This window comes from Erithacus rubecula, assembly GCF_903797595.1.
Source record: "Erithacus rubecula genome assembly, chromosome: 13".
In the NCBI taxonomy this organism is placed as follows: domain Eukaryota; kingdom Metazoa; phylum Chordata; class Aves; order Passeriformes; family Muscicapidae; genus Erithacus; species Erithacus rubecula.
Window position 1 is genome coordinate 18,986,763 of NC_136665.1, and position 25,369 is coordinate 19,012,131.

Consider the following 25,369-nt stretch of genomic DNA (forward strand, 5'->3'; position numbering starts at 1 on the left):
CCCGGATCCCAAGGAAGGGATGCTATCCCCGGATCCCGAGGAAGGGATGCTATCCCTGGATCCCGAGGAAGGGATGGTATCCCCGGGTCCCAAGGAAGGGATGCTATCCCTGGATCCCAAGGAAGGGATGGTATCCCCGGGTCCCAAGGAAGGGATGCTATCCCTGGATCCCAAGGAAGGGATGGTATCCCCGGGTCCCAAGGAAGGGATGCTATCCCTGGATCCCAAGGAAGGGATGGTATCCCCGGGTCCCAAGGAAGGGATGCTATCCCTGGATCCCAAGGAAGGGATGTTATCCCCGGATCCCGAGGAAGGGATGCTATCCCCGGAAGGGATGTTATCCCTGCATCCCAAGGAAGGGATGCTATCCCTGCATCCCAAGGAAGGGATGCTATCCCCGGAAGGGATGCTATCCCTGCATCCCAAGGAAGGGATGGTATCCCTGCATCCCGAGGAAGGGATGCTCACCCGGACCCGAGCGACGCTCGCGGCCGCCCCGTGGCGCGCACCGAGGCCGGGGGCGGGGCCGCGCGGGGGCGGGGCCAGGACTCGCCCCGCCCCGCGGCCGGTGCCGCGCGCGCTGCAGCCAATGGGAGCGCGGCCCGTCAGCTGACCCGCGGCGCCTTCCCAGGTGCGCGCCGGCGGCGGCTCAGAGCGGGCGGCACCGCGCTCCGGTACCGGCACCGGCACCGCTACCGGCACCGCTCCGCTGTCCTGGGGGCGGGCAGCGGGCACGGAGGGACCGGTCCGTCCATCCGTCCATCCATCCGTCCATCCGTCCATCCATCCATCCGTCCATCCATCCGTCCATCCATCCGTCCATCCATCCGTCCATCGCTCCCGCATCCCGGCGCGGTGGCACCGCGGCGGCAGCGGCGGATGTGCAGCCCCGGGGGACACCCGCGGCATCGCCCGGCCGGCGGTGAGTGCGTCCGCCGGGCTCGGGGGAGGGAGCGGAGGCTGCGGGAGGTGCGAGGGCTGCGCTCGGGCTGCGGAGCGTGCGCTGCGGTGCGGCGATGTGCGCTGCGGACCGGGGACACAGCAAAGTTTGCGGTGGCGGACGCGCCCCCGGTGCCCCCGGCGGAGTCCCCGCGGGCTGCGGGGTTCCGGTGGCTCCGCACCGCGCCGGGACCGCCCCGGGGCTGCGGGGTTTCGGCTGCAGCATCGCTCTCCTCCTCCTGCTCTCTGTGTCGGGTGCTCCGCTGTTCCCCGGGCCGGTTTGCGGTAAATCGGGGATTCTGGGGGGAATGGTGGTGCCGGCGGTGCGGCAGCGCTGCCCGCGTCCCCCATTTGCATGCGAATGGGAGCGGATCCCGGCAGATGTCCTGCCTCATCCATTCACCCGGAGGAATGCGAGGAGACAAGGAGCCTTCAGTGTGACAATGGCCCTTCAGAAAGCGGCATAAAGGCGCAGTGTGAGCGGGGCCGCGGCTCCGCCGCCCTCCTCCCGCGGCCGCGGCTTTGTGCGCGGGGCGCTGCGGGACCGGCCCCGGAGAGCGCAGGGCGAGGGATGGAGGGATGGAGGGATGGATGGATGGAGGGATGGATGGATGCTCCGGGTCCTGCTCACGCACCTGCGCTGCGCGGGGGCTCTTTGCGAAGTGCGGTCCCTAGAAGGTGCGGGGAGCAGCGCGGGGCAGCGGCAGCCCCTTACCCGGGATGGGGGTCCCTGCCCCCGGGGCTGGCGGACAAAGGCACCGGCCCCGCTGCCGCCCCTTTGTCGCCCGTGTCAAAGCGCCCTTTGAGCGCGGGGCCGGCCCCCGTTCCCTGGGAGAGGGGGCACAGCAGCGAGGCGCATTGTGCCGCCTCAGCCCTGCCGGGGCCGCACAACAGATGTTCGCCTGCGATTTTCGCTCTCCCCCAAGTTATTCTCTCCCCCGGTGCTGGCTCGGTGCGCATTTCCCACCAGGCGATGGAAAGGAAAGTAACAAGCTCAAAGTAGACAATGATGTTGTCCAAAGGTGAGAGATCAAACAGAGGATGCTTCTGTTCTTGTCCTGGAGCTGTGCAATAGCTCCCGAGTAATGAGTCCCTTCAATAAAAACTAGTTTGGAAACCTTTAAGTCTTTTCCTTACGGACTTGAAGGGTCCCCATAAAAGGAACCCAGTATTTCTGAACAAGATCATAAACCTGTTCTGATCAATAGCCCAGATGTACCCACAGGGACATCACAGAGCTCTGAATGACCCAAGGCACCCAGTGTCAGTCCTGTTGTTGTCCAAAGAATCCAACCAAACTGCATCCCAAAGTCTTGCAAGTCAGAATGGAATTAATTTAAAACACGGACGCACTGAGAGGGACAAAGCAGTGCACAAAGCTCCCCAGATGGGAATAGTGAAGAGGGCCAGGAGGGTTCTGCCTGCTCAGCCCTGGGCCAGGGCACAGCCCCTGGGGTCCCTGTCCCTCTGCTCTGCAGCCTCTGTTGTGCCACTGCTCCAGGACAGGAGCTTCAGTTCAACTTTTACCTCGGCAGGTAAAAGTTACCTGCACAACATTTTATGTAGTCCATATAAAATTATCTCTCCCAGTAGGCATTTTGGACATTATTAGACCACTTACTGTGATGACCATAAAGCCTTTTCCATTTGCCTAGAACAGACACGATAACACTATTACTGATCACCGAAGGAAATAGGATTTTGCATTAAATTGGACAGTTATAGAAGGATAACAACTTTTCACGTGAACTGCGAAGGACCTTTTTTTACTGCCATAAATAATGCTGAGCCCATCCAAATTCAAGCTGAAAAAAGAAACTTCTGTTCAGCCTGACCTCAAAGGGAACAGAGCCCTGGCACAGGGTGCCCAGAGCAGCTGTGGCTGCCCCATCCCTGGCACTGGCTGGACACTGGAGCTTGGAACACCTGAAAACAGTGGAAGGTGTCCCTCCCAACCCAAACCAGTCTATAATTCCATGATTCTCTGTGTGTAATTGGTTGCAGCCCGTGGAGCAAATGGGATAATTTCAACAAGCAGTGGTTAAAGCTCTCATCATCACCATCCCTGACTCCGCGGGTGCCGCGGGCGGAGGAGGGGATGCTGCAGCCTTTGTTTCGCTCCGATACAGTAACGTGGCACTGCAGAAGGCAGGAAAACTTTTCGTGCTCGCCCTGCTGGATTGCTGCTGCATCCGGCTGCTGCTGCTGCCAGGAGGGCGGCAGATCCCCTTTCCTCGGCTCTTTTTGTAGGGACGCTTAAAACACCTTGGATGAATCATAACAGCGGTCAAGTATTGCTGCTGCTGAAGCCTGCAGAGCTTAATAGTCACTGGAAAGGGGATTTATTTGCATTAGTGGGTCTGCAGGTTTCTTTTTGTGTGTTGTTAGGGATGAGACTCATCCATGTTTAAGCAGTATTTTAAAATATTGTTTTAGTTTCTCGTATGAGTTTTTTGAAGGTGTTATTTCTGTTAATGATATCAATGAGTGAAAATAGGGGCTTTGTTCACAAAGCTCTGAGCCACATTGTCTCTTTTGGAGCTACTCCTCCCCCAGGTGAGTGACTTGCCTGGTCCCAGGTTCAGCATTGTGTCCAGATCAGGCATCAATAAAAACAAACAAACAAACAAAATCCAAGGAAAAGAGTTGAGTGATGTTTGTAGAATAGCTCTGGTTGAACAGTGTTTATATTAGTTTATTTTTCAACCAGCAGAGTAGCAAGATGCTGCAAATATTTACAGAGGAGCCAAAATTTTCCAAAATACAAATCCCCTCTGTCTTCCTGTGCACTTTGCCTCCACGGAGGTGCCTGTTCTTTGAAGCCCTGATTAATATAGATGAGTTGCAATTTTCTGACCAAGCCATCCTAGTTCACATATATTATTCCATTGGCAGACATGTGGTCCCCACAGCTGTCCCCTCATTTGTGTATGAAATGGAAACACTGGTGGCATTTGTAGGTTACCATAGCTACACGAACAATACACGTGTGAGGCTTCATCCTGCCAAGCTCCAGATTTTTTTCCCTGGCAGACATTTTGTAGACACAGAACTGAAGAAAATCTATGTAAAGTTTTTTTGGAAGCACATAAATCCAGCCCTGCTCCTCTCTGTTTGTATCAGGCTCATGGACAGGGAGCCTGGGTTGCATCCCCTTCCAGCTGCAGCTGCCAGCCTGGAGACCCTTGATGCTCCCAGAATTGAGAATTCCAGGCTGGGCTCCAGAGCAGTTAAGTCATTAACAGGGTCAGGCCTTATGCACATCTGTCCCAAAAATAATTTGTGAGTTCTGCACAAAAGGGGACTTTGGAGCTGGGATGGTTTTTCTGCTGATTGTGTCAGGAGGGTTGGCAGTGCCTGGGGGGCTCCTGGGAGGGTGAAGAGGTGGGATGGAGCCAGAGCCCCATGCCAGAACAGAAATCCAGGACTACAAATATCCCTGTACTCTCTTTTGTCTCTGCAGTTAACATGTGGGAAGAAAGATGGGCAAGAACCAAGAAAATCACAGAGCTGGCTTAGGAACTGGTTTTGTTGGTTTGTAGTCAATTATTAAATATAATAAGGGTGTTTCTCTAAGATTTGGAGGGTCTGAGCTCACAGGACCACTTTGATAAGAAACAATCAGTGCAGATGTGCTCGAGTTGCTCAAAGACTTTGCCAGTCTGATTCTTTTCCTGCAGCTGAGTAATTAAAGTCCTTCACTAAATGGGCTCCAGAAGGTCAGAGCTGAACATGCCTCCATGGAGGGCTGAGAGCTCCCCAGCTGAAAGTTCTTCTGAACCCCACTCTCTTATTCTTTGCTTTTTCTACATATGGCACTGAAGAAAAATACTGGATTGGCCTATTTTGGATTGGCCTAATTCTCCCCCTGGTAAAGGCAGGACAAGTCTGTGCTATCTCTGAGCCAAGAATTAGCCTCTGCTCTTAACTTTCCCTGCAAAAATTATTTATAATTTCACCTTCGATTTCATAAGACCTTAATTTGCTGTTACAAGCCAGCATTTCCTTGATGTTCCATCAGGCTGAATTATTAAAAGCACAGGACCTGGTTTTTACCTGGAGCACAGATTGAGTATTTGCAGTGGAGTATTTCCTTTTTCTTCCCTTTTTAACTAACAGAACAATGAGGCAAAGCAAGTTTAAGTAACAAGCCTGAAATATTTAACAGGGTGCTGTAGTGAGAATGCACTGGAGTTATAAAAGTGCCACAGGGAAACAGCTCTTTCCCTTATTTTATTGGGTACACAGCCTTACTACATAATTTTCTCTTCTGAGGTGCTGCCCTTTAGTCCTCAGTGGTCACACTGGGCAATATTTTCCCTGAACAATTCCCAGCCCAAAGCAGCTGAACACAGTGGCAAACCTTACTTGGGGGTTTTGGTGAGAAATTTCAGAGGTTGTCAGTCAGCATCTCATTTGCAGGTATTTAATTTAACTAACTCTGGTGATTCCAGCAATTTGGGCATCTGTCAGTTTGGATTAGAACAGGGGAGCCAAGGGCTTTTGGAAGCCAAGCCCCCCAAAGGTGCCTGGCAGGGTCTGCCTGGCTGCCCCTCAGTGTGAGCCAGCACTGGGCTGGGGCAGGTGCAGCCCCCACCCTGCTGCTGTTCTGGGGCTGGCAGGGAGCAGAACCCCTGCCAGGTGTTGGGGTGTTGGCTTTGGGGTCCCTCCACACCCAGGGACACCCCCAGCTCTGTCCCACTGTCCCAGTGCAGCCCAGTTCCCAAAGGACTGCAGGGGCACATCCACCCTGAGATCAGCTGGGAGTCACTGGTGGCCCCCCAAGGGCTGGTTTGTGCCAGGCAGGTGAGTCAGAGGCAGGTGTGGCTGTGTCTGCTCTCCTGACCAAACACCCATTTCAGTCCCACACACCCCACAGGCTGATTGAAACCAAAACCAGGTCCCTCCATGCCCAACAAACACTTTTCCAAGCTGGAGAAAGAAGCTCCACCTGTGGCAATGCAGATGAGCCAGAGCCCAGCCCTCAGAGAATCCCAGCTGAGGTCACTGCTCTCATTTTATCCTTTCCCAAAGAGAACCCTCAAGGGCTGGGGAAGCCATGTGGCTGTTTAATTCATGGGACATGTTCTCTGGGTCCCTCCTCCACCCTGCATCTGACAGATCACATCCTAAGGAACTTCTACAAAACACCTAAAAGTTATTCAGAGAGATTCCCTGAGCTTATCCGAACAAAGTTTGGTAGGATAACATTTTACCTTGTTTTAATAAAATATCAATCAAAGCTTGGATTGTCTTTTCATAATTTGAAAATGTTTATCATTTATATAATGAATCCTTCATTTTCTCTTATTTCATGCATCATATCACTTATGTGATTAAGCAAGTCCAAAACTATCTAATAAATTCATACCTTGCTAATGTGCTGCATACAATTACTGGGATGCAGATGAGCTACTGATTGGCCTTGTTAAATTTATAAATTACAAATGATCCATCAGTCTAACAGAAATAGAGTAAATATTGATAGTTCCAGAGAGCCACCAGTGACTTGTAAATGCATTGAAAAATAACTTATCTTAGCCATAGGTGAACAAGCAGTTGCAAAAATGAAGTTTTTAAATTGCTGCTTGAAAACGGGTCTTTAAAATGGGCTCGCTGTAGTAAAAGGCACCAAGTAAAACCAGGTCAGTGTTTTTTTCTAAGTTCATTGACAAATCTGTTTTCCTTTCTCTTTCTGTCCCCTTTAAGTGCAACAAGTCTGTTTATACAAATTAAACATCACCATGCCCAAATAAATCATTGTAATTAGGTAAAGATTTTATCTATAAAGCATCAATAACTTAAAATTTTAAGAAGAAAAAGCTTCCTTCCTGCAATAGGCAGAAATTTTAGCACCTCAGATGAAAGAAACAACCCATGGAAAATCTGGGATGTGACCATGGGCAGGCTGAGAACTAAAGCTCAAGGAACAGTTTAAAGGTTCTTAAACACACACTACATTCCTTAGGATGGATTTTCTCTCTTTCTTAATCTCATGAATGTCTAAAATAAAACTTTTCTGCATGGAATAAAGCATCAGAATTCAGGTGATATTGAGAGGAAGAGAAGTGGTTAAATGCAGGCTCTGGGGTGTCCTGTCCTGATCAGGCAGTGCTGCCTGAGTGATTTTGGAATGAAACAGTGGAGGGAGCACATATCTCATGTGGCAGAAATGCAGAAAGACTCCTGGAAAGGGAGAGGGTCACAGGGTACAGCAGTGGAACTGGAGAGAAAAGAGCCTTTTTCTCAGGTCAGAGCAAGCCTTGCTTCAGAGCAGTTCCAAACCCAAATCTGTGACCACTTAATGGAATTAGTTCTGTCCCTTCCTGGCTTGGTTGAGTTCCAGATCTTTGTCTTGGTGCTAACAGCCTTTCTATTAGATCTCAGCACCTCCCATGCTAAATCCATTTATTTTGTTAGTGGTATGCTCACAGTCTTTCCTATCAGATCTTCCCATATCAGCCAACTCAATATATGGGTCTATTAACATTTAAATATATATAGCTCAGAAACAGAGAATTGGATTTTGTAAGCATAAAACTCAGAAAAGAAAATCAATAGAAGTCTGTTTTATTCTAAGGGCTGAAGTCTGTGTCAGCACATTACATGTACAAACTGTGTAGATATAGATCTAGGCTAATAGTAAAATACAGTTTCAAACTTCATCACCAATAAGTGAAAAGCTAACACATACTACAGCCCCAGGAAACAGAATTATCAAAACAGAATGTAACAAAGACCAGAAAAAGAACTTTTTCCTTGATTGAAGATAAGCAATTGAAGCTCCACGCACATCTAATTTTTAATAACAAGCTTTATGCATTCCCTGCAGCCAGATTTATAAACACCTCCAGAGCTCCTGACTGCCTCTGGTTGGGGTTTATCAGCACTGCTTCCAGCACTGGGTTTTTTGGCATCCTCTATGGTAGTAACAGCCACACACACCAGGGTCTTTCCCAACTGTGGGGGATCCTGAGTGACTCACAGAACTGGAGTTTGATCTAGAACTGTGTAGGAAGCAAAATAATCACACTGCCAGGAGCCAGTCAGCAAAAGGAGGAAAAGGATTTTCTGGTAGTTCAGGAAAATCCTCTGGAGTTCTGGCATCCCTGTTTCTCCTGGTTAAAAATATTCCTCGTGTGCTCCTTTTGTTACTATTAACACTTTGCTTCCACTGGCCAAACTCCTTGGCTCTAAGAGTGGTCAAAAAACAAAAGGGAATTCTACTCCAAAATCCAACCCAATCTCTTTATGCTATTTGTCATTTTTTATTTTTATATTTTTGTTTGAATTGTGCTGATTTTGATAGATAGTAAGAAGCAGAGATTTTCTGAGCTGCTCTGTTTGAAATCCTCTGAGGGAAGGTGCCCCCTCATGCTCAGATCCTTCCCCATGGTTCTGAGATCCAAATATGCCACAACTCAATCCATTTCTCCTCTTCAAATATGGTCAGAAGCCAAAAGCAGAATTTCTCTACCTTTGGTCCCTTTTCATTCATCAGCCAGCAGATACATGACATGCAAAAAAGTAGTTGGAAGAGGTTTTCCCAAATTAGTTATGCTCTGGAAATTTTAGATACTGTACTAAAACCAATCAGGTTTCAATTCTCCCTTGCATTTAAAATAGAGAGAGGGCTGGGGATGGGATGGGGCAGTGCAGGGGAAAGGAAAGCACATCCCAGAGGTTTGCTCTCCATCACCTGCACATCAGGCAGAAGGGAAGAGCTGCAAGGAAGGTCTCAGGGAACTGGGTCTTACCCTGGCAGTGGGAAGACTCTCAGAAATGCTGATCTAATCAAGCAATTTATCTGCTGATGGTGTGGAACGAGAACAATGGTCACAGCTGAGATTCTTCTCCATCAAATGCAATCAAAGCTTTGCTTTCCCACTGAACCCTTGTAGCAGGATGTGAAAGCAAGTCCTGGACAACACAACAGCCCATCTTGTCCCAGGGTGAAACTCATTCATGAAGGGAAATGCAGTAAGGAAGCTGATAATAATTTGTGTTCCTAACATAAGAGTGTTCCTGCTGCACAAACACATCTCACCTTGCAGGTTTCAAGGTTATGAAGTGGTTTATGAGGTTTTTCCTTTCCTAAAGCAAACAGCCTCTATAATTTGACAACCCACTGTTTGGCAAGCCCCCCTGTTATTCCTGATGTTTCTAATATGCCTGGTTAATGGTAATCTGTGAGAGATTTCCCATCAGTTGCCAGAAGCAATTCTGTGCAATTCTATGGTGGATTTGATGGGCCATCAATACCCAATGGCTGCTCCCTGCAGGGGATCCAGCCCCTTGCACTCCAGAGCAGTCCATGAATGAAAAGCATTTTTCCCTCTCCTGCAAATTTGCTTCAGTATTTTAATGAAAAATACTGTATCAGATGCAAGTCTTAAGAATAAGCCCAAATAAATTACAAATTTCCAAGCTGTAATATGCTGCTTCTGCAGCATAGATGTTATGAATAGGATGCTCTTTGCAGTTCTTTGGTGGAGATAAGAGTAGTATTTTTCAAAAGAACACAGATAAAGCATGCTAAGGTTGTCTCCAGATACAGCAAATCACCTTTTCACCAGAGCTTTCCCCAAAATTAAACACAGACTTTATTTTGATGGAATGTGAGTACAGACAAGAAAAAGTAGGCATTATTTGCAGGGAAAATAAACTCCAAACCTTAAATATTATAAATCCCTGAGGATGTGCTTTGAGGCTTTATGCCATTATTACATGTTTTATAGACCCTTGTTTCTGTATTTCCTTTTAATACCCAGCTCCCACGTTCAGATTTTTTCAAGCTCTTTTCAACTGTCATTATTTTCAGCCAGATTTTTTCTGTATTTTCCACAATTCAGACCTGTAAATAGCTTATTTCCTGATGACACTAGAGACTTTAAAAACCTCACTATAAAAGGCTTGTTATCAAGCATGATTCCTCAGTGTTTTTCTAAATACACAGGATTGCACTTGTAAATTTAATTCCTGGGAAAGGAGCCCATCCCGTGGGTTGGCTGGAAATGTCCTGGTTATTAAACTCTCTTTTCTCTTGATGTACAAGGTCACTGATGCTCTTGGCTGGAGCAAGCCTGGCTTTAGTAAGCTGGTTTTAGGCTGGGTTTAGTGTTGAGCTCACTGCTGTGGCTTAGAGGGTGCTCCTATTTCCTCTGCCTCTAAAGCCTGGCCAGAGGTGCTGGCTCACCTGAGCACAGCCCCAATCCCAGTTTTATCCATGGACAGTGGGGATGCAGAACTGCAGAGGCCCTGCTGAAAGGCACAGCAGGGCAGGTTTTATCTCACACAAAACCCTTTCCTTGCACTTGCCCAGCTGCCTTAACCAGCCTGAGCTCCCTGAGGGAGCCTGAATTCCCTTCCTCAGTTCCAGTAAAGCCTAGACCTGTACTGATCCCAGCCTGAATTCCCTTCCCAGTTCCAGCAGAGCTGGATCTGTACTGATCCCAGCCTGAATTCCCTTCCCCAGTTCCAGCACAGCTGGATCTGTACTGATCCCAGCCTGAATTCCCTTCCCAGTTCCAGCAGAGCTGGATCTGTACTGATCCCAGCCTGAATTCCCTTCCTCAGTTCCAGCACAGTTGGATCTGTACTGATCCCAGCCTGAATTCCATTTCCCAGTTCCAGCACAGCTGGATCTGTACTGATCCCAGCCTGAATTCCATTTCCCAGTTCCAGCAGAGCTGGATCTGTACTGATCCCAGCCTGAATTCCCTTCCCAGTTCCAGCACAGCTGGACCTGTACTGATCCCAGCCTGAATTCCCTTCCCAGTTCCAGCACAGCTGGATCTGTACTGATCCCAGCCTGAATTCCCTTCCCAGTTCCAGCACAGCTGGACCTGTACTGATCCCAGCCTGAATTCCCTACCCATTTCCAGCAGAGCTGGATCTGTACTGATCCCAGCCTGAATTCCATTTCCCAGTTCCAGCAGAGCTGGATCTGTACTGATCCCAGCCTGAATTCCCTTCCCAGTTCCAGCACAGTTGGATCTGTACTGATCCCAGCCTGAATTCCCAGTTCCACCTGAACCCCCCCAGTTCTCCTCCTGCTCCAGGTCCCTGGGCAGGGCTGTCCCACCTGAGGCAGGTGCAGCAGGCAGGTTTTCCTGAGGGATAGCAGCACTTTCCCCAGGATGGTGATGGGAATGCAGGAGCTGCACGAGTCATTAGCAGAACATTAGCACAACACAATTTTCCAGCACACAGCTCAGGTGCTGAGGCTCAACCTGGGAAAATGTTTCTGCAGAGGGAGGGGAATCAGCGTGTGCTTTTGGCTCTGAGCAACTGCAGAATAAATTGCTTGTCTCAGCCTGAGGTAATCTCTTCATGTATCTGATCCTTCCAACTTTTACCTGGGCACACTCAGTGCAGGTGGCTGCTGACCAAAATCTGGGCTGATGTTACTGCAGTATAAAAGAAATTCTGCAAGAATGAACCACGTAACTGTGGAGAGGATTTGCTGTGGCAGCATCACTGTTTCAAAATGCATCCAGATATCCATGTGCAAACAAGATTGTTGCTCTTTTCAGCGAATTTTAATAGTGACCATTAATACAGTTGTCAGGGAAGTGACAACACTTTGTTTTCCTATTACCAAGCAAAAAATTTTAATGTCTGTTCTTTTTAGTTGGCAGGTTAAGTGTGAACACTTTTAATGAACAGTTTATTTCATGCTTGTCCCTTTGTATTCTCCTCTTCCTGCACTGAAGGTTTAAATGTAGATTTTATTTCCATTAAAAAAAAACAACCAAACTCTTTAGGAGCCACCAGCAAGGCCATGGCTGCCAGGGCACACCTCTTCCCACCCACCCCTCTTTCCAAGGAAAGCTGAAATGAAGGATCTTCTACTCCATCACCAAACACCCACCCTCGTGATTTCACTCAAATTCTCACTATGAACCAGTTTTCAGAACTTAGTGGAGAGGGAAGAGTTAGATCCCCCCATGGCAGTTCCAGGGTGGGAGACAGGAAGGATGCTCCTGTTTCTGCCCTCAGGGAGCAGGAACAATCCAACACCCCAGCAGCTGCTGAGGGTTTGCTGGTGACAGAAATGTGGATTCCTGCTGCACTGGGCACTGAGCACTGCCATGGAAAATGCATTTAATTAGCCTGGAATAAAATAATTCCCTCCATATCTCTCACATTAAATTAACCATTATTTCTGCTGATATCAAGTTACCAGCTGTTACAACTGCTGTTGTGGGTTGGAACAGCAGAAAAGATGAATCTCACAAATGAGAGGGAAGGAAGGCAGGGAATGCTAAAAGCTTTGCATCTCACCCCCAGAATCTGCAACACCAAACACTGAGGAGGTGTCTGAGAATCCTGGGGCAGAGGGATGGCTTTTGGTGGCTGCCCTGCTGGCTCTGGAGCTTTGATCCAGATGGGGATGGGGTTTTACACAGCACAAGTAGCTAAAACCAAAACCCCATGACTTGGGTTGTCCCTCCTGCTGGGGCTGCTCAGAATTCACTCTGATTAACCTGGAATTTCATCTCCAGCTTCATCCAAGCTGCCCTGGGCTGGGAGGGACTGAGGAAAGCAATGTGCAGGTTGTTTCTTAAGAACATTTCCAGTTAAAGAAAATTAAATCCATTTGCAGTAGAAAAATAGCTACAGAAGAGAACAAGCCACTAAGAACTTGTAAAGTCATATATTTACAGTGATCATAAACTCAGAACTCTGGTCAATAAACCCACAAATGCCTTCTTAGCAAGGATGAACAATAACTGTAATGTGACAGTAAGAGGATATAAATATTCAACAAAAAAAGATCGAATTAGATTTCTTTTTTGCAGCATCTAGACATGCTCCTACATATTTTAAAAGAATCTTTGAAGTGTTTTTCAGGCAGATTGGTTTTTAAAGCACTACATGATTCATACAGCTACATCAGGGCTAAAGCAGTAGTAAAACAACATTAGGGCCCTCAGCTTTGAAAGGCTCCAAGTCTCTTTTCTTCATCCACTGAGAAGCTGCAGGAGAAATTCCACAGGCAGGAATGTTGGAGCAATGCTCCCTGGGCCAGGTGAGAGCTGGAGCAGGGACATGTCCTGTGTGAGGGGACAGCTCAGGGCACCTCCTGTACCTGCCTGGGACTGTGACTGGGGGAAAGCACCACCTGCATTATTCACTGCAAAACCCTGCCATTTGAAAAGCTGCAATTAAATCAATTAAACTTCAGATCCCATCAATTTTCCTGGAATTGGCTGGTTTGGGTCTGATACAAATGTGTTGCTGTGGAGGGAAGCATCCATCAGAGTCAGCAGAGCTCAGGCTGTGCCAGCCCCTCATCACTCCCTGCTCACACAGTTTCTACTATTACAGCTGTTAGGATTTATTTTTAATACAGTTTTGGGCAATTCTTCCATCAGGTGGAGGTTATTTGGGAAGGAATGTTGGTCCTACAGTTGGTTTTCCCCTCTCTGCTCAGCTCTCATTCAAGTCTCAGTCACCAGAGAGAAAATCTGACTCAAGAGGGTCAAATGTATTCTGGGTCCCATTCCTCTTCCCCTTCCTCCAAAGCACAGCCACAGGATAACAGTATAAAAATAAATAATAAAAATTCTGTTGGGTGTGTTCTACCTACCGCACTATACAGCAATCTAAAATAAAACACAGTAATTTCAGTTTTTAATATGATCAGATTTAGAAGTAAGTGTTGTACAAATGGGATTCCTGTCACCACTATCCAGAGGAGTATTTTAAACCTATTTTAGAAGCTGTATTTAGTTTTATTATTTTATATACCATCATCTTTTGAGGGCTGTGACTTGGTTGAAGCTTTGCTATGTTCTGACTGAAAAAGATGTGATTCCATTGCTGTGTTCTCTCAGCTATCCCAGAGCCACAGAGTGGTTTGGGTTGGGAGGGACCTCAAAGCCCATCCAGTTCCACCCCTGCCACCTTCCAGGGTGCTCCAAGCCCATCCAGCTTGGCCCTGGACACTTCCAGGGAACAGCACAACCTGATTATTTTAGTTACATAAAAACCCAAAGCTTTTGTTTGAGAAGTCTCAGCTGCACTCACCAAAATGATTTTCTGAAGTGAGAAGGAGAAAGATTTTACTACAAGATTTTCCTGGAATATGTGTTCAGAGCCTCACAATACACCAGATGTTCTGAGGTGCCTGGACACAGCTGGGTTAATTTAAATGCACTCTTGCATGAACAACTTCAGGCTAAGCAAATACAAATGTGGGGCTTACACAGCAATTTGGAACTGTGGTGAACACTTCATACAATCACAATGCAGTACAGACAGCTGAAATAAGGGCAGTACATTCATTTAATCAAATTTACTGTTATTGTTTGGTGCTGAGCTGGATTAAATCTAAGCCGTTATCTGGAACTGATTTGATTAACTGGGATAAATTTTGGCAAAGTTCATAAACATTTAGCCTCAAACTTCTAAACCAGCAGCTTCCTGAGCCTTAATTCCCCCTGCCTGAAATCTGAGCCTTGGGGACAGGGACTGGGTGTTGACACTCATCTGAGACCCTGCTGTGTCACCAGCACATCCTCCACCCTCAGCCTTCCCAAGCCATTCTAACAGCTCCTGCAGGGTACAACTGAAAGGTTTCCATCCCAAAGTTTTAATTTTAGATAATTCGCTCAGAGAGATTTCTCATGTAAACTCCAAGAAGGAGAGAGTTCCAAACCCTACATAATTTATCTACACAGGATTGGGGTTTTTTTTAGAGAATACTGTAAAAATAATGCTTATTTTCAGATATTTTCTTTCAAAGGTTGGAGAAACTAAATAATGGATGAGCTGTATATGAGCTGAGCATAACATATACCCTAATCTGCTTTCAGGACCATCTTCAGGCAGTGATTTACAGAAGATTCTAAAACACTGAGGAGCAGCTGAGGGTCCTCAGAGCATCTCTTAACTTCAGTAAACTCAGAAAATCATCCTTCACCTTTCTGGATGTCCAAGCCTTTCACCTTAAACGTCAAGCTCTACGTTTTCTGCTTGAAAGGGGATCACCCTCTTCCTCCCTGGGGATTTTAGGGGGCCGGGGAGCTGAAGCCCCTCCTGGCCAGCATGGCAAAGGTTAGAGTTGTTTTAACTGTGTGCCAGTTGGTGCTAGAATTGTTAATGAATTCATTAACTGAGTCTTCCATACAGAGCAATGAATGTCCACAGCTTTGTGTCTGTGAAATCAGGCCCTGGTTTACACCACAGTCAACCTACAGGGAAGCCACCACAGTCGACTGCAACGACCTGCGGTTAACAAAAATCCCCAGCAACCTCTCCAGTGACACTCAAGTCCTTCTGTTACAAAGCAACAACATTGCCAAGACCACAGACGAACTCCAGCAGCTCTTTAATTTAACAGAATTGGATTTTTCACAAAATAACTTCACGAGTATCAGAGATGTTGGGCTCTCCAATCTCACTCAGCTTACGACTTTGCACCTGGAGGAGAACCAGATCACGGAGATGACTGACTACTGCCTGCAAGACCTCTGCAATCTGCAGGAGCTCTACATAAACCACAACCAGATCAGCAGTATTTCTGCAAACGCATTCTCTGGCCTGAAAAATCTTCTGAGATTACACCTCAACTCCAACAAATTAAAGGTTATTGACAGCCGTTGGTTTGATTCGACTCCCAACTTAGAGATTCTCATGATTGGAGAAAACCCAGTGATTGGAATACTTGATATGAATTTCAAACCACTCTCAAACTTAAGGAGTCTAGTTTTGGCAGGTATGTACCTCACAGACATTCCAGGCAACGCCTTGGTAGGCTTGGATAGTCTTGAAAGTCTTTCTTTTTATGACAACAAATTGGTAAAAGTTCCTCAGCTTGCACTTGAGAAAGTCCCCAATTTAAAATTCCTGGATCTCAACAAAAATCCAATTCATAAAATTCAAGAAGGGGATTTTAAAAACATGCTCAGATTGAAAGAGCTTGGGATCAACAACATGGGAGAACTCGTGTCTGTGGACAGGTACGCGCTGGACAACCTGCCTGAACTGACAAAGCTGGAAGCCACCAACAACCCAAAGCTGTCCTACATCCATCGCCTGGCCTTCCGCAACGTCCCTGCCCTGGAGAGCCTGATGCTCAACAACAATGCCTTGAATGCAGTCTACCAAAAGACAGTGGAATCCCTCCCCAACCTGCGTGAGATCAGCATCCACAGCAACCCGCTGAGGTGTGACTGCGTCATCCACTGGATCAACTCCAACAAAACCAACATCCGCTTCATGGAGCCCCTGTCCATGTTCTGTGCCATGCCCCCGGAGTACCGGGGACAGCAGGTGAAGGAGGTGCTGATACAGGACTCAAACGAGCAATGTCTTCCAATGATCTCTCACGAGACCTTTCCCAATCACTTGAACCTGGACGTCGGTATGACGGTGTTTTTAGATTGCAGGGCCATGGCAGAACCCGAGCCAGAAATCTACTGGGTCACTCCTCTGGGCAATAAAGTCACCGTGGAAAGCCTCTCTGACAAATACAAGCTGAGCAGTGAGGGCACCTTGGAGATCTCCAACATCCAGGTTGAGGACTCTGGGAGATACACCTGTGTCGCTCAAAACATAGAAGGGGCTGACACGAGGGTCGCTACCATCCGGGTGAACGGAACGCTCCTGGATGGCACCCAGGTCCTCAAGATCTACGTTAAACAAGCTGAATCCCATTCCATCCTGGTTTCTTGGAAAGTCAATTCCAACGTCATGACATCCAATTTGAAATGGTCATCGGCCACCATGAAGATTGACAACCCTCACATCACCTACACCGCCAGGGTCCCGGTGGACGTCCACGAATACAACCTCACGCATTTACAACCCTCCACGGATTACGAAGTGTGTCTGACAGTGTCCAACATCCATCAGCAAACACAGAGATCCTGCGTCAACGTCACAACCAAAAACGCGGCTTTTGCGCTGGATATCTCCGACCAGGAAACCAGCACAGCCCTGGCGGCGGTGATGGGATCCATGTTTGCTGTCATCAGCCTCGCCTCCGTCTCCGTTTACATTGCAAAAAGGTTTAAGAGGAAAAACTACCACCACTCATTGAAAAAATATATGCAAAAGACCTCTTCAATCCCCCTGAACGAGCTCTACCCTCCACTTATTAATCTCTGGGAAGGTGACAGTGAAAAGGACAAGGATGGCTCTGCAGAGACCAAGCCGACCCAAGTGGACACATCCAGAAGCTATTACATGTGGTAACTCAGAGGATATTTTGCTTCTGGTAGTAAGGAGCACAAAGACTTTTTTGCTTTATTCTGCAAAAACGACGAGTTGAAGACTTTTGTATTTTTGACTTTGCTAGTCCGTGGCAGAGCGGTGAGGACAGGTGGATATTTCAGGATTTTTTAGTACAGCGTATCGCAATGGGTTGACACAAATGGCAGCTTCACCTAGCTTCCACTTCTCTATTTTATTCTTTTTTTTTTTATCTTCCCTTTCTTTTCTTTAGTTATTGTGCTAAATTTAACACTGTCCTAACTCCAGTGCTGAATGAAAAGGAGAGGCTGGTGAGCCCCGTTCTCCCAGAGCCATCAAGGGGAGGATGGCACCGAGCTAACCCTCAGTTTTGGACCTGCAGTGAACTAGGTTTGTCACCCTGGTCTGAGGACTCTACCCTGAGAAAAGGAGACCCTGAATGATGTTAGTTGACTGTACTGTAATGTTGTATCAACTGATTTGAATGTTTTTGATTTTCAACAATGAGTTTTCCTTTTTTTATTATTATTATTTTTTTGTAGTAGTTGAAGGCTTAGGTAAAGCTAACAGGCAATAGGAGTATGTACATCCAGTTTTTTAATGTAACAGACTAAATGTTAATTGTTCTCTTATTCTTTTTATTCTATTTAGTAGACACTTTTGAAGAATTACTAGAGTTTTGTTGTGTTTAAATCACCAACACACGGTGTTTAATGAAGGCACAGCTATAATAAATTTAGTTTTGTTCTGATTTTTTTATTTTAGAAGTCACAATAATGTATTGGGGTTAGATATCACTAGTCTGACTGGTGATCATGTTTTGACATAATATACATCCAAAATGTTATATAAAAATATCCTGGGGGGTTTTCTTGATTAAATGAAGTTCCAGGTTCAGGTTTTTTATGCATTTATGTTAATAGAAGTGTTTTCTCTGCACTAGAGGTAAAATGTGGAAAATAATTTATTGAGAAAAATGTCTCATCATGGCTTTTGGACTGAGAGTCACATGCAGAATCAAAACTGTTTCATAGGGTACACAGCAAGAAGAATTCACAGAGTAACAGGACATTTCTTTTTTTGTATACTTTTCTGTTTATATTCTGAGCTAAGACAGAAATGAAGCTGACATTTAGCTGTCATTACCATCAGTTAGGACAAAAAAAAAAAAAAACTCAGTGCTACCAAACTAAAATAAACCAGTTGAATCTTGGAATATACTTGAAAAAAAATGTTATTTGAATTAATGTTCCTCCAAAAGCAGAAATTAAGATTAAAACTACCAAGACAGTTACATTGGGTCCAATACTGAACTGTATTTTTTACAGGCTTAAAATTAAACTGGATTCTGAGTATTTTCCTGATTGCTGTGGTGAAAGAGCAGCAGTGTTCTGTGTGCACTGGGTACAATATAAAGCATCATTTACAGTTGACCCTATGGAAGTGTTGTTTTTTCTGAATCCCTGAAGTTCTGCACGAGCAGGATGGGCTCTGGTGAACACATGGTCACACCTCACCCCTCAGCAGCAGGCACAGCATTTTCTACACTTCATGACCACTTTCAATGTGCCATTTTGACACATTTTTACACACCCAAGAAGTTGTTGGTAAGTCAAAGTTAATTGTTTGAATAAGGGATATGCCTGAGGCTGTGTGAAGTTTTTTAACTCCTTGGCTTCTCAAATATATCCAAGACACATGAAAATTTACAGATGAGCTTCAAATTTCTTTTTGCTTGTCTAGAAGTGGAAAGTCACCAGCATTATTTCACCAGTCAGCTGCCTTGGTACAAAAATGTGAGTCCATCCCTTGGACAGCCTGCCTTTCACGTGAGGCTGAGTGAGGGTATTAATTATGCATTTCAATCAAGTATTTGTGCTGCTACACAACAATCTTTTCTATGTTCTGGAGGTCTCATACATTTTTAATCATGAGACAATTAGATTTTGGGGTTAGGCAAGTGTCTTTTGATCATGGAGAAGTAACAGGGTGAAAGCATTTCTTCATCACCTTCTCCTGGATTTGTTTTTAATGTTAATGGGACATTTCCTCACGCTGCCTTCTCCACAAGAGCTTCAGAGCAATAATTATCATCTTGTCTGTATTCTATTCTAGCCTTAAAGCTGCAGGCACAATGAATTAAACCAAGATCTCTTCTACAGCAAAGATTCACTCCAGCCAGAGAAAAGGACACTGAGGACAAGGTTGGCTGCAGAATGTTGGCTTGCAGCTTGCATGACATCATAAAATTGTCTTTGGAAAATAATTAACTGAGCAGGTGGCAGAAGGTGCAAAGCAAGGCCCCTTTCTCAGTTCCCTGCAGCACTTTCCCAGATCTCACAGCTCTGCCTGAACCTCCCACCAAGCTGGTGAAGAACACTTTGGGTCCAAGCTGTTGGTTCCTCAGTGACCATAAACTGACCTGTGCTTATTCCAACAACCATCCTGTTCTCCCTCCCCCTGTTCCCACCTCCCATCCTTGATCCCAAACAATCTGGGGCTCTTTCCCTGCTGGGCAAGCTCTTGTTGCCCACTCTGTGCAGGTGGACAGAGCACACCAGCTGCTGGGTGTGGATCTGTTTTCTGGCTGTCTTTGCAAATCTGGGCAGCTGCAGCACAGCCACTGCTGAAAACCAAGGGGACAGGGACACATGGCCATGGAGGGGGACAAAGGCAGGTTCCACAGGGAGCTCAGCAGTGCCCAGGGTGCTGGGAAGAACATTTAACATGTTCCTTTCCACTGGGGAATAGCAGGCCCTGTGCTCCCTCTCTTTTCTGCCATTTGTCATCTTTGTAGAGCAATGCTGGTGGAGGGCTGCAGGGGAAAATGGCTCAAAAACAGCCACAGATTCTTGGGGATGTGCTGATGTGCAGGATTGCTGCTGGCAGTCCTGGAGGGAGATGCAGCTCACAAGAAGCACCTTGTTAAGGCAGTGAATTCTGCACACACAGCCACCTGTGCTAACTGTTCTCAGCCTTTTAATCTGACCCTGCAGAATTCTGTAGGGATCCCCCTGGATATTTAAAATCTTGCTGAGAAAAGAATAAAAAGTGGGGAAGAGATTAATCACATGTGGCACATAATCGTAGTAAATAACCTTCAACCTTGTGCTAGCAGTTTTATTGTGCTTGCAGTTTATTGTGAGCAAAAATAAAAATACTCTAATTGCCTTCCAAATGTGTTTTCATCTAGTCTTCACTGAAGACAAAAATTGAGACTGGACACTGTTAGCTTTCCTTTGGTTAACAGTTCAGAGAAGCTGTGTAAGAGCAGATATTTCATACCCAACTAAACTTCTACACTGTTACTTCTCCTTGGTTGCCCAATAATAAAATATTTTAGTCCCCTGAAGAGTAAATAACTCACTCAAGTGTGGGATGCAGTATTTTAGCTAAATCCACTTTTCATCTCACCTAAATCATATTTTATTGGATTGAGCAGGTATTTTCAAGACTGACCCAGGACATGTTCTTGGAATGAAGAGCACAAACTCACCAATGCTTTCTCACAACCTGTCCTGAGTCAGTAAAAGAAAAGAGCACCACTGGATCCATAAAGGGGGAAATTGGAAATAGGACAGGGACTCTGAGATTCAGAGAGAAGGGCAGAAACTTGCCCCCTATTCCCTGACAATATGGGACAACAGTGATAAAGAAGCATTTGAGTTCAAATCAGGCAACTCCTTTTGCTTTGTGCTGCCAACCTTGAAAATAAGTGTGAGGACAAACCACTGCAGTGAAATTTCTGAAATCAGTGGGATGAACAAGTGAGGGCTGTTCTGGCTACCAGAGCTGTGCCCTGCATTGGAACAGGAGTCCCTTGGGCACACCTGTGTCCATCTCACCATCCCTCAAAGCATCAGGGTGGGTGTGCACAGGGGGAAAAGCTCACAGGAGGGTGGGACAGGGGCAGGGACACCACCCAGTGCAGGAGATTTCCCATTAAATTTGTATTGCTGGAGAGTTATGCCAAGCAGACCAAAGGAATGTTGAAGCATAATAAAAGCATCATAACTTTTTTTTTTTTTTAAATACATGAAAATAAATAATTTGGAAAATCTGGAATTGATCATTAAGTAAAACATTCAGAATGACTAAATTACTTAAGAGCTTATATCTCATTAACTTTAGTGGTGTGACAGGTTCAAAATCAGGTAAATGAGATTTTTCTTGGGTGCATCTGGAAGCATTAACCTTAAATTCTCAGCAGCTGGGAAACATTTTATGTGGGATTTTAAACCATGGATATTTTTTCCCAAAAATCACTTGAAACCATAATTTTTATCTCCATTATGGGAGTAGGGGAATGGAATTTAAATCATATAATCCTCAATGGAGTCACTGATTTGCAGTGATTAGAGGTTAAAAAAAAAAAAAAAACCAAAAACTTTAAAAACTTCAGCTTTCTGCTCACAACTGGAGGAAAAGTTCCAGGCAGGTTTTTTTAAAGAGGAGTTTTTCCTAGTGTGGCCTGTCCTTGCTGGGGAGCTCCAGGTCCCTTCAGGAGCCCATCCCTCAGTGCTGGGCTCTCTCTGTGCCTCACAGGGACCCATAAATCCCTCCTGGGGCTGGTGCTCACCATGAAACCACTCTGAGCACTCAGCCAAATCCAACCTCCAAAATACTGCAGGGAAGGGAGAGATACAGAATGGTTAAGGTGAAGAGGTTTGCTGCCTAATTTCCTTTCTCTGGCCCCCAGTTTTCCATTCCAACAGAGATGCCATGACCCTCTACATACCCAGGGAGAAGAGCAGGAGTTGGACTTCAGTGATCCTTGTGGGACCCTTCCAACTCAGGATATTCCATGATTCTATAATTCTTTTTTTTCAGAATTACCAAGTTTTTCTGATTGGCCTCGTGGTGGGAGCTCAGGATGCATTTATAGAGAGCTGCATCCACTCACCTCCAACCTGACAACAGGAAAACCAAAGAGCAGGTGGGGGTACAGCTCTACTCCCACCGTGCCTCCCTTGTGCTGTCTCCCCAGAATTATAATAATTATTCAGAATTATGCATAGAGTAAATAATAACTGAACCAAGTTGTTCAGAGCAGCTATGGCTGCCCCTGGATCCCTGGCAGTGCTCAGGGCCAGGCTGGACATTGGGGCAGGCTGGGACAGTGGAAGTGTCCCTGTCATGGCAGGGGTGGCACTGGATGAGCTTTAAGGTCCCTCCTAACCCAAACCAACCTATGATTCCATAATAATCAATTTTACTGCATCTCTTTTCTTTGTTGAAACAAAACCATGGCTGTTTGTAAAAAAAAAAATAAATGAATCTGGTACTGACAACAGCATCTCCCTTGGCTGGACTCATAGCAGATGTTTAGCAAAACCAGATGTTTAGCTTTTATAGGAAACAGAGTTGAACCCCAGTGCCACAATCCAGCACAGGCTAATATTCTGTTGATCAAAATACACAGAGGAGGAGGGAGATGACAGGAGGAGCATCTGCAGTGCCACATCAAGGTTCAGGCTGAGAGCACAGCCCAGAAAAGCCGGCTGTTCCTGGCCCTGCAGAAACTCCAACACCAGACACAGCAGCTCCTCAGCCCGGCCAGCCCGGCTGGGGCACAGTTAAAGCAAGGTGCAGATGTTTAATGCATCACTCCCAAGGAGATCCTGCAATGGCAGCAGCTATTTAAGGCCGTTTGCAGGTCCCTAAACAGCAGCTTAAAGCAGCTTTTGTGGGAAATGGTGCCATTAGCAGTTATTGAACTGCTGCCTGTCCTCCCCCAGGGGGAAGTTTTGCTGTCACACATCCCTCGGGACCCTTCAGACAAGTGGAGTCTGTGGTTTCCACATTCTTTCATATCAATGCTGATAGTGGAGCTACAAACCTTCAAGGTTATCACCCACAATGAACTTTTGCTGAGCTGTTTATCAGAAGAGACTGGGAGAGTTATGCTCCAGCTTCAGTTATATTTTAATGGAATCTGGACACCTAATTTCCTTTTGGCCCAGTTTGAAAATCCCATCTTGGAAGAATCCTCAGTTAGTTTGCTCTCCCCAGAGATTCATTCTCCTCCATGTAATTGTATGAATTGAACTTGCACAGGGGCCCTGATCCTTATCTTCCCAGAGTCAATAAGAGCTGCACTGCTGCTGGAGGTACCAGCTCATTTCCACAGCCTTCTTGAGCTGCCTCTGAGTTCATTTAGGAACTGCCTTGAGACACAGAGACCAGGGAAAAAGCAGGAAAAAATGGACCAAAAAAGATGTCACAAACCATGTAATGAGGGCATGTTCTTTCTTTCTAAGCCTTTCCTGTTTATTTCTCTTATTTGAGCATTTTTGATCTCTCAGAATCTCTGCTGACCTTTGGCTACCAAGTAGAAACAAAAAGCTAAACCTAAACTTCATCTATAACTCATTCATGCACCTACAGCCTACTTTATAAATGCAATTACAATAAAAACTCATTCTCTGAGCAAAGAAATTCCACACACAGCTCTGCCCTTCCTCCTTCTGCTGAGGTAAGAAGGATGGCACCTGTTTCTATTAAAAATCAGAGACACAAACACTCCAGTTCCCCCAGCAGAAAGAACAGGACCTGTGTCAATACAGGCAAGGAGCCTTTTTATCCCCCTGACACAGAAAACAGAGCAGCTTCACAATCTCTCACTGGATTCTCCCCTCACATTTATCCAGTCAGCAAACACGAGCCTAATAGCACAAGCTCCAATGATCAGCACAGATAGAAGATAAAATAGATACTTTTACTATTTTGCCCGCAGCAAATAATTTAAAAGCCATTTAATAATTCAAATCATATGCAAAACAAGGTACTGTAGTATTTAATACCAAGTTTTCTTATCTCTCTAGGGAAGTCAGCATAGAAACCATCAGCACTGGGTGGCAGAAGCCACTGAATACACAGAATTAAAAGGTTAATAATATTTCAGGTCTTGTCATCTAAAGAGCCCAAATATTCTCCAACACTTTAAAGCCCAAAGTTCCTTCTGCTGCATGTTCCTTGCCATGCCCCAGATCCTTGTCCTTGGGAGGTTCCTAAAGCTCAGCCCTTTGCAGCACTCCCAGCACCAGCTCCTCAGTCCTGGAAAGCATCTCCATTCCCCTTCTGAGGAGACAGGGCCTTGGAAATCTCATCTCAAAGACAAGGCTTCATTTTCTCATCCCTTAACGTTCTGAGTGGGGAGAAGTAGTTTACACATGAAATCATTAATCTTAATTCTTTTCCAATAGTCCGTGTGATTGTTGTAACCTCTGCCACGAGTGAAAGCAAAGCTGTCAAGGAACAAAAGGGCAAATAAATGCTCACCAATTCCTCCTGCAGATGAAGCCTGGAAAAGCTCCAGCCTCTCAATCAGCACATCAATGTCCCTGATTTACTCCAGCTACTCAGAGCTAAACAGATTTCTTATCGTTTCACTGGAGGTGAGTGAGTCAGGGCTGGGGGCAGGAAGGATCCCAAATCCTGCTGTGAGGATTTGTTGGAATGATGGTTCCTCTCCCTTCAGCAGGGAACAAACCTCACTGGGGAGGAGAGAGAGGAGTCAAACTGCTGTTAGGGAGCAAAGCTGCATCTCAGAAAAACCAGAGATAATTTCCAGGTTGATAGACCTTGAAAATACTCCAGCATTTGAGAGAACTGCTGTGGAATGCTGGGGATGGGAGGGAAGGAAGGTGGAGCAGCTCCAGGCTCTCTGGTTTGTATTTAATGCCCACGAGTAACAAATCTCCTTTGTAATTTCAATGTTCCTAAGTCTATCCACTGTTCAGACTTTTATTAATTCTGAATTTGCCGTGGTGAACCTGCTGGAGTGGGCTGCACATCTGGGTGTGAAGAATCCCAAAGTGTTTTCTACAGATTAACCAAACACCCACCAAAATATAAATTCCTGCTGATTCCAGTTCACCTGTGACAGCTTCTACCCTAATACGATTCCTTGTTAAAATTAGCAACTGTGCAATTAACTCCTTACTCAAACACAATTTGCACTGTGACAAAGGACAATTCTGCTCAAATAAAGATTTCAGTGTTTGACTTGCAAGTTGTTCGTGTCACAGAAACATGGCTGGGTGACTGATGAGATTCTTGCTGCTTCAATTGTAATTCTACCCAGGAAAATGGTGTCCTTCCATGGAAAACAGCAATAAATCACATACATATTCCTGTCATGTGAGGCAGGTGGAAAAGTGCTCTCAGTACAGTAATTCTGGTTTGACTTTGTATATATTTCTTTATCTCCTCTCTTTTAGTGCCA

The 25,369-nt window shown here is 45.9% G+C and overlaps 1 protein-coding gene across 1 annotated transcript; it reads left to right on the forward strand.

The window, feature by feature from the left end:
- Window positions 1-651: 651 nt before the first annotated feature.
- LRRN1 (leucine rich repeat neuronal 1) lies at window positions 652-17,901 on the forward strand. Its single transcript, XM_079317351.1, has 2 exons — window positions 652-922; window positions 14,763-17,901. Exon 2 carries the CDS (start codon window positions 14,995-14,997, stop codon window positions 17,143-17,145), a length of 2,151 nt encoding a protein of 716 aa, XP_079173477.1. The 5' UTR covers window positions 652-922; window positions 14,763-14,994; the 3' UTR covers window positions 17,146-17,901.
- The last annotated feature ends 7,468 nt before the right edge of the window (window positions 17,902-25,369 follow it).

Bases quoted from the DNA above. Each gene is read 5' to 3' on its own strand.
- LRRN1 (XM_079317351.1), top strand. From the start codon at position 14,995: ATGGCAAAGGTTAGAGTTGTTTTAACTGTGTGCCAGTTGGTGCTAGAA.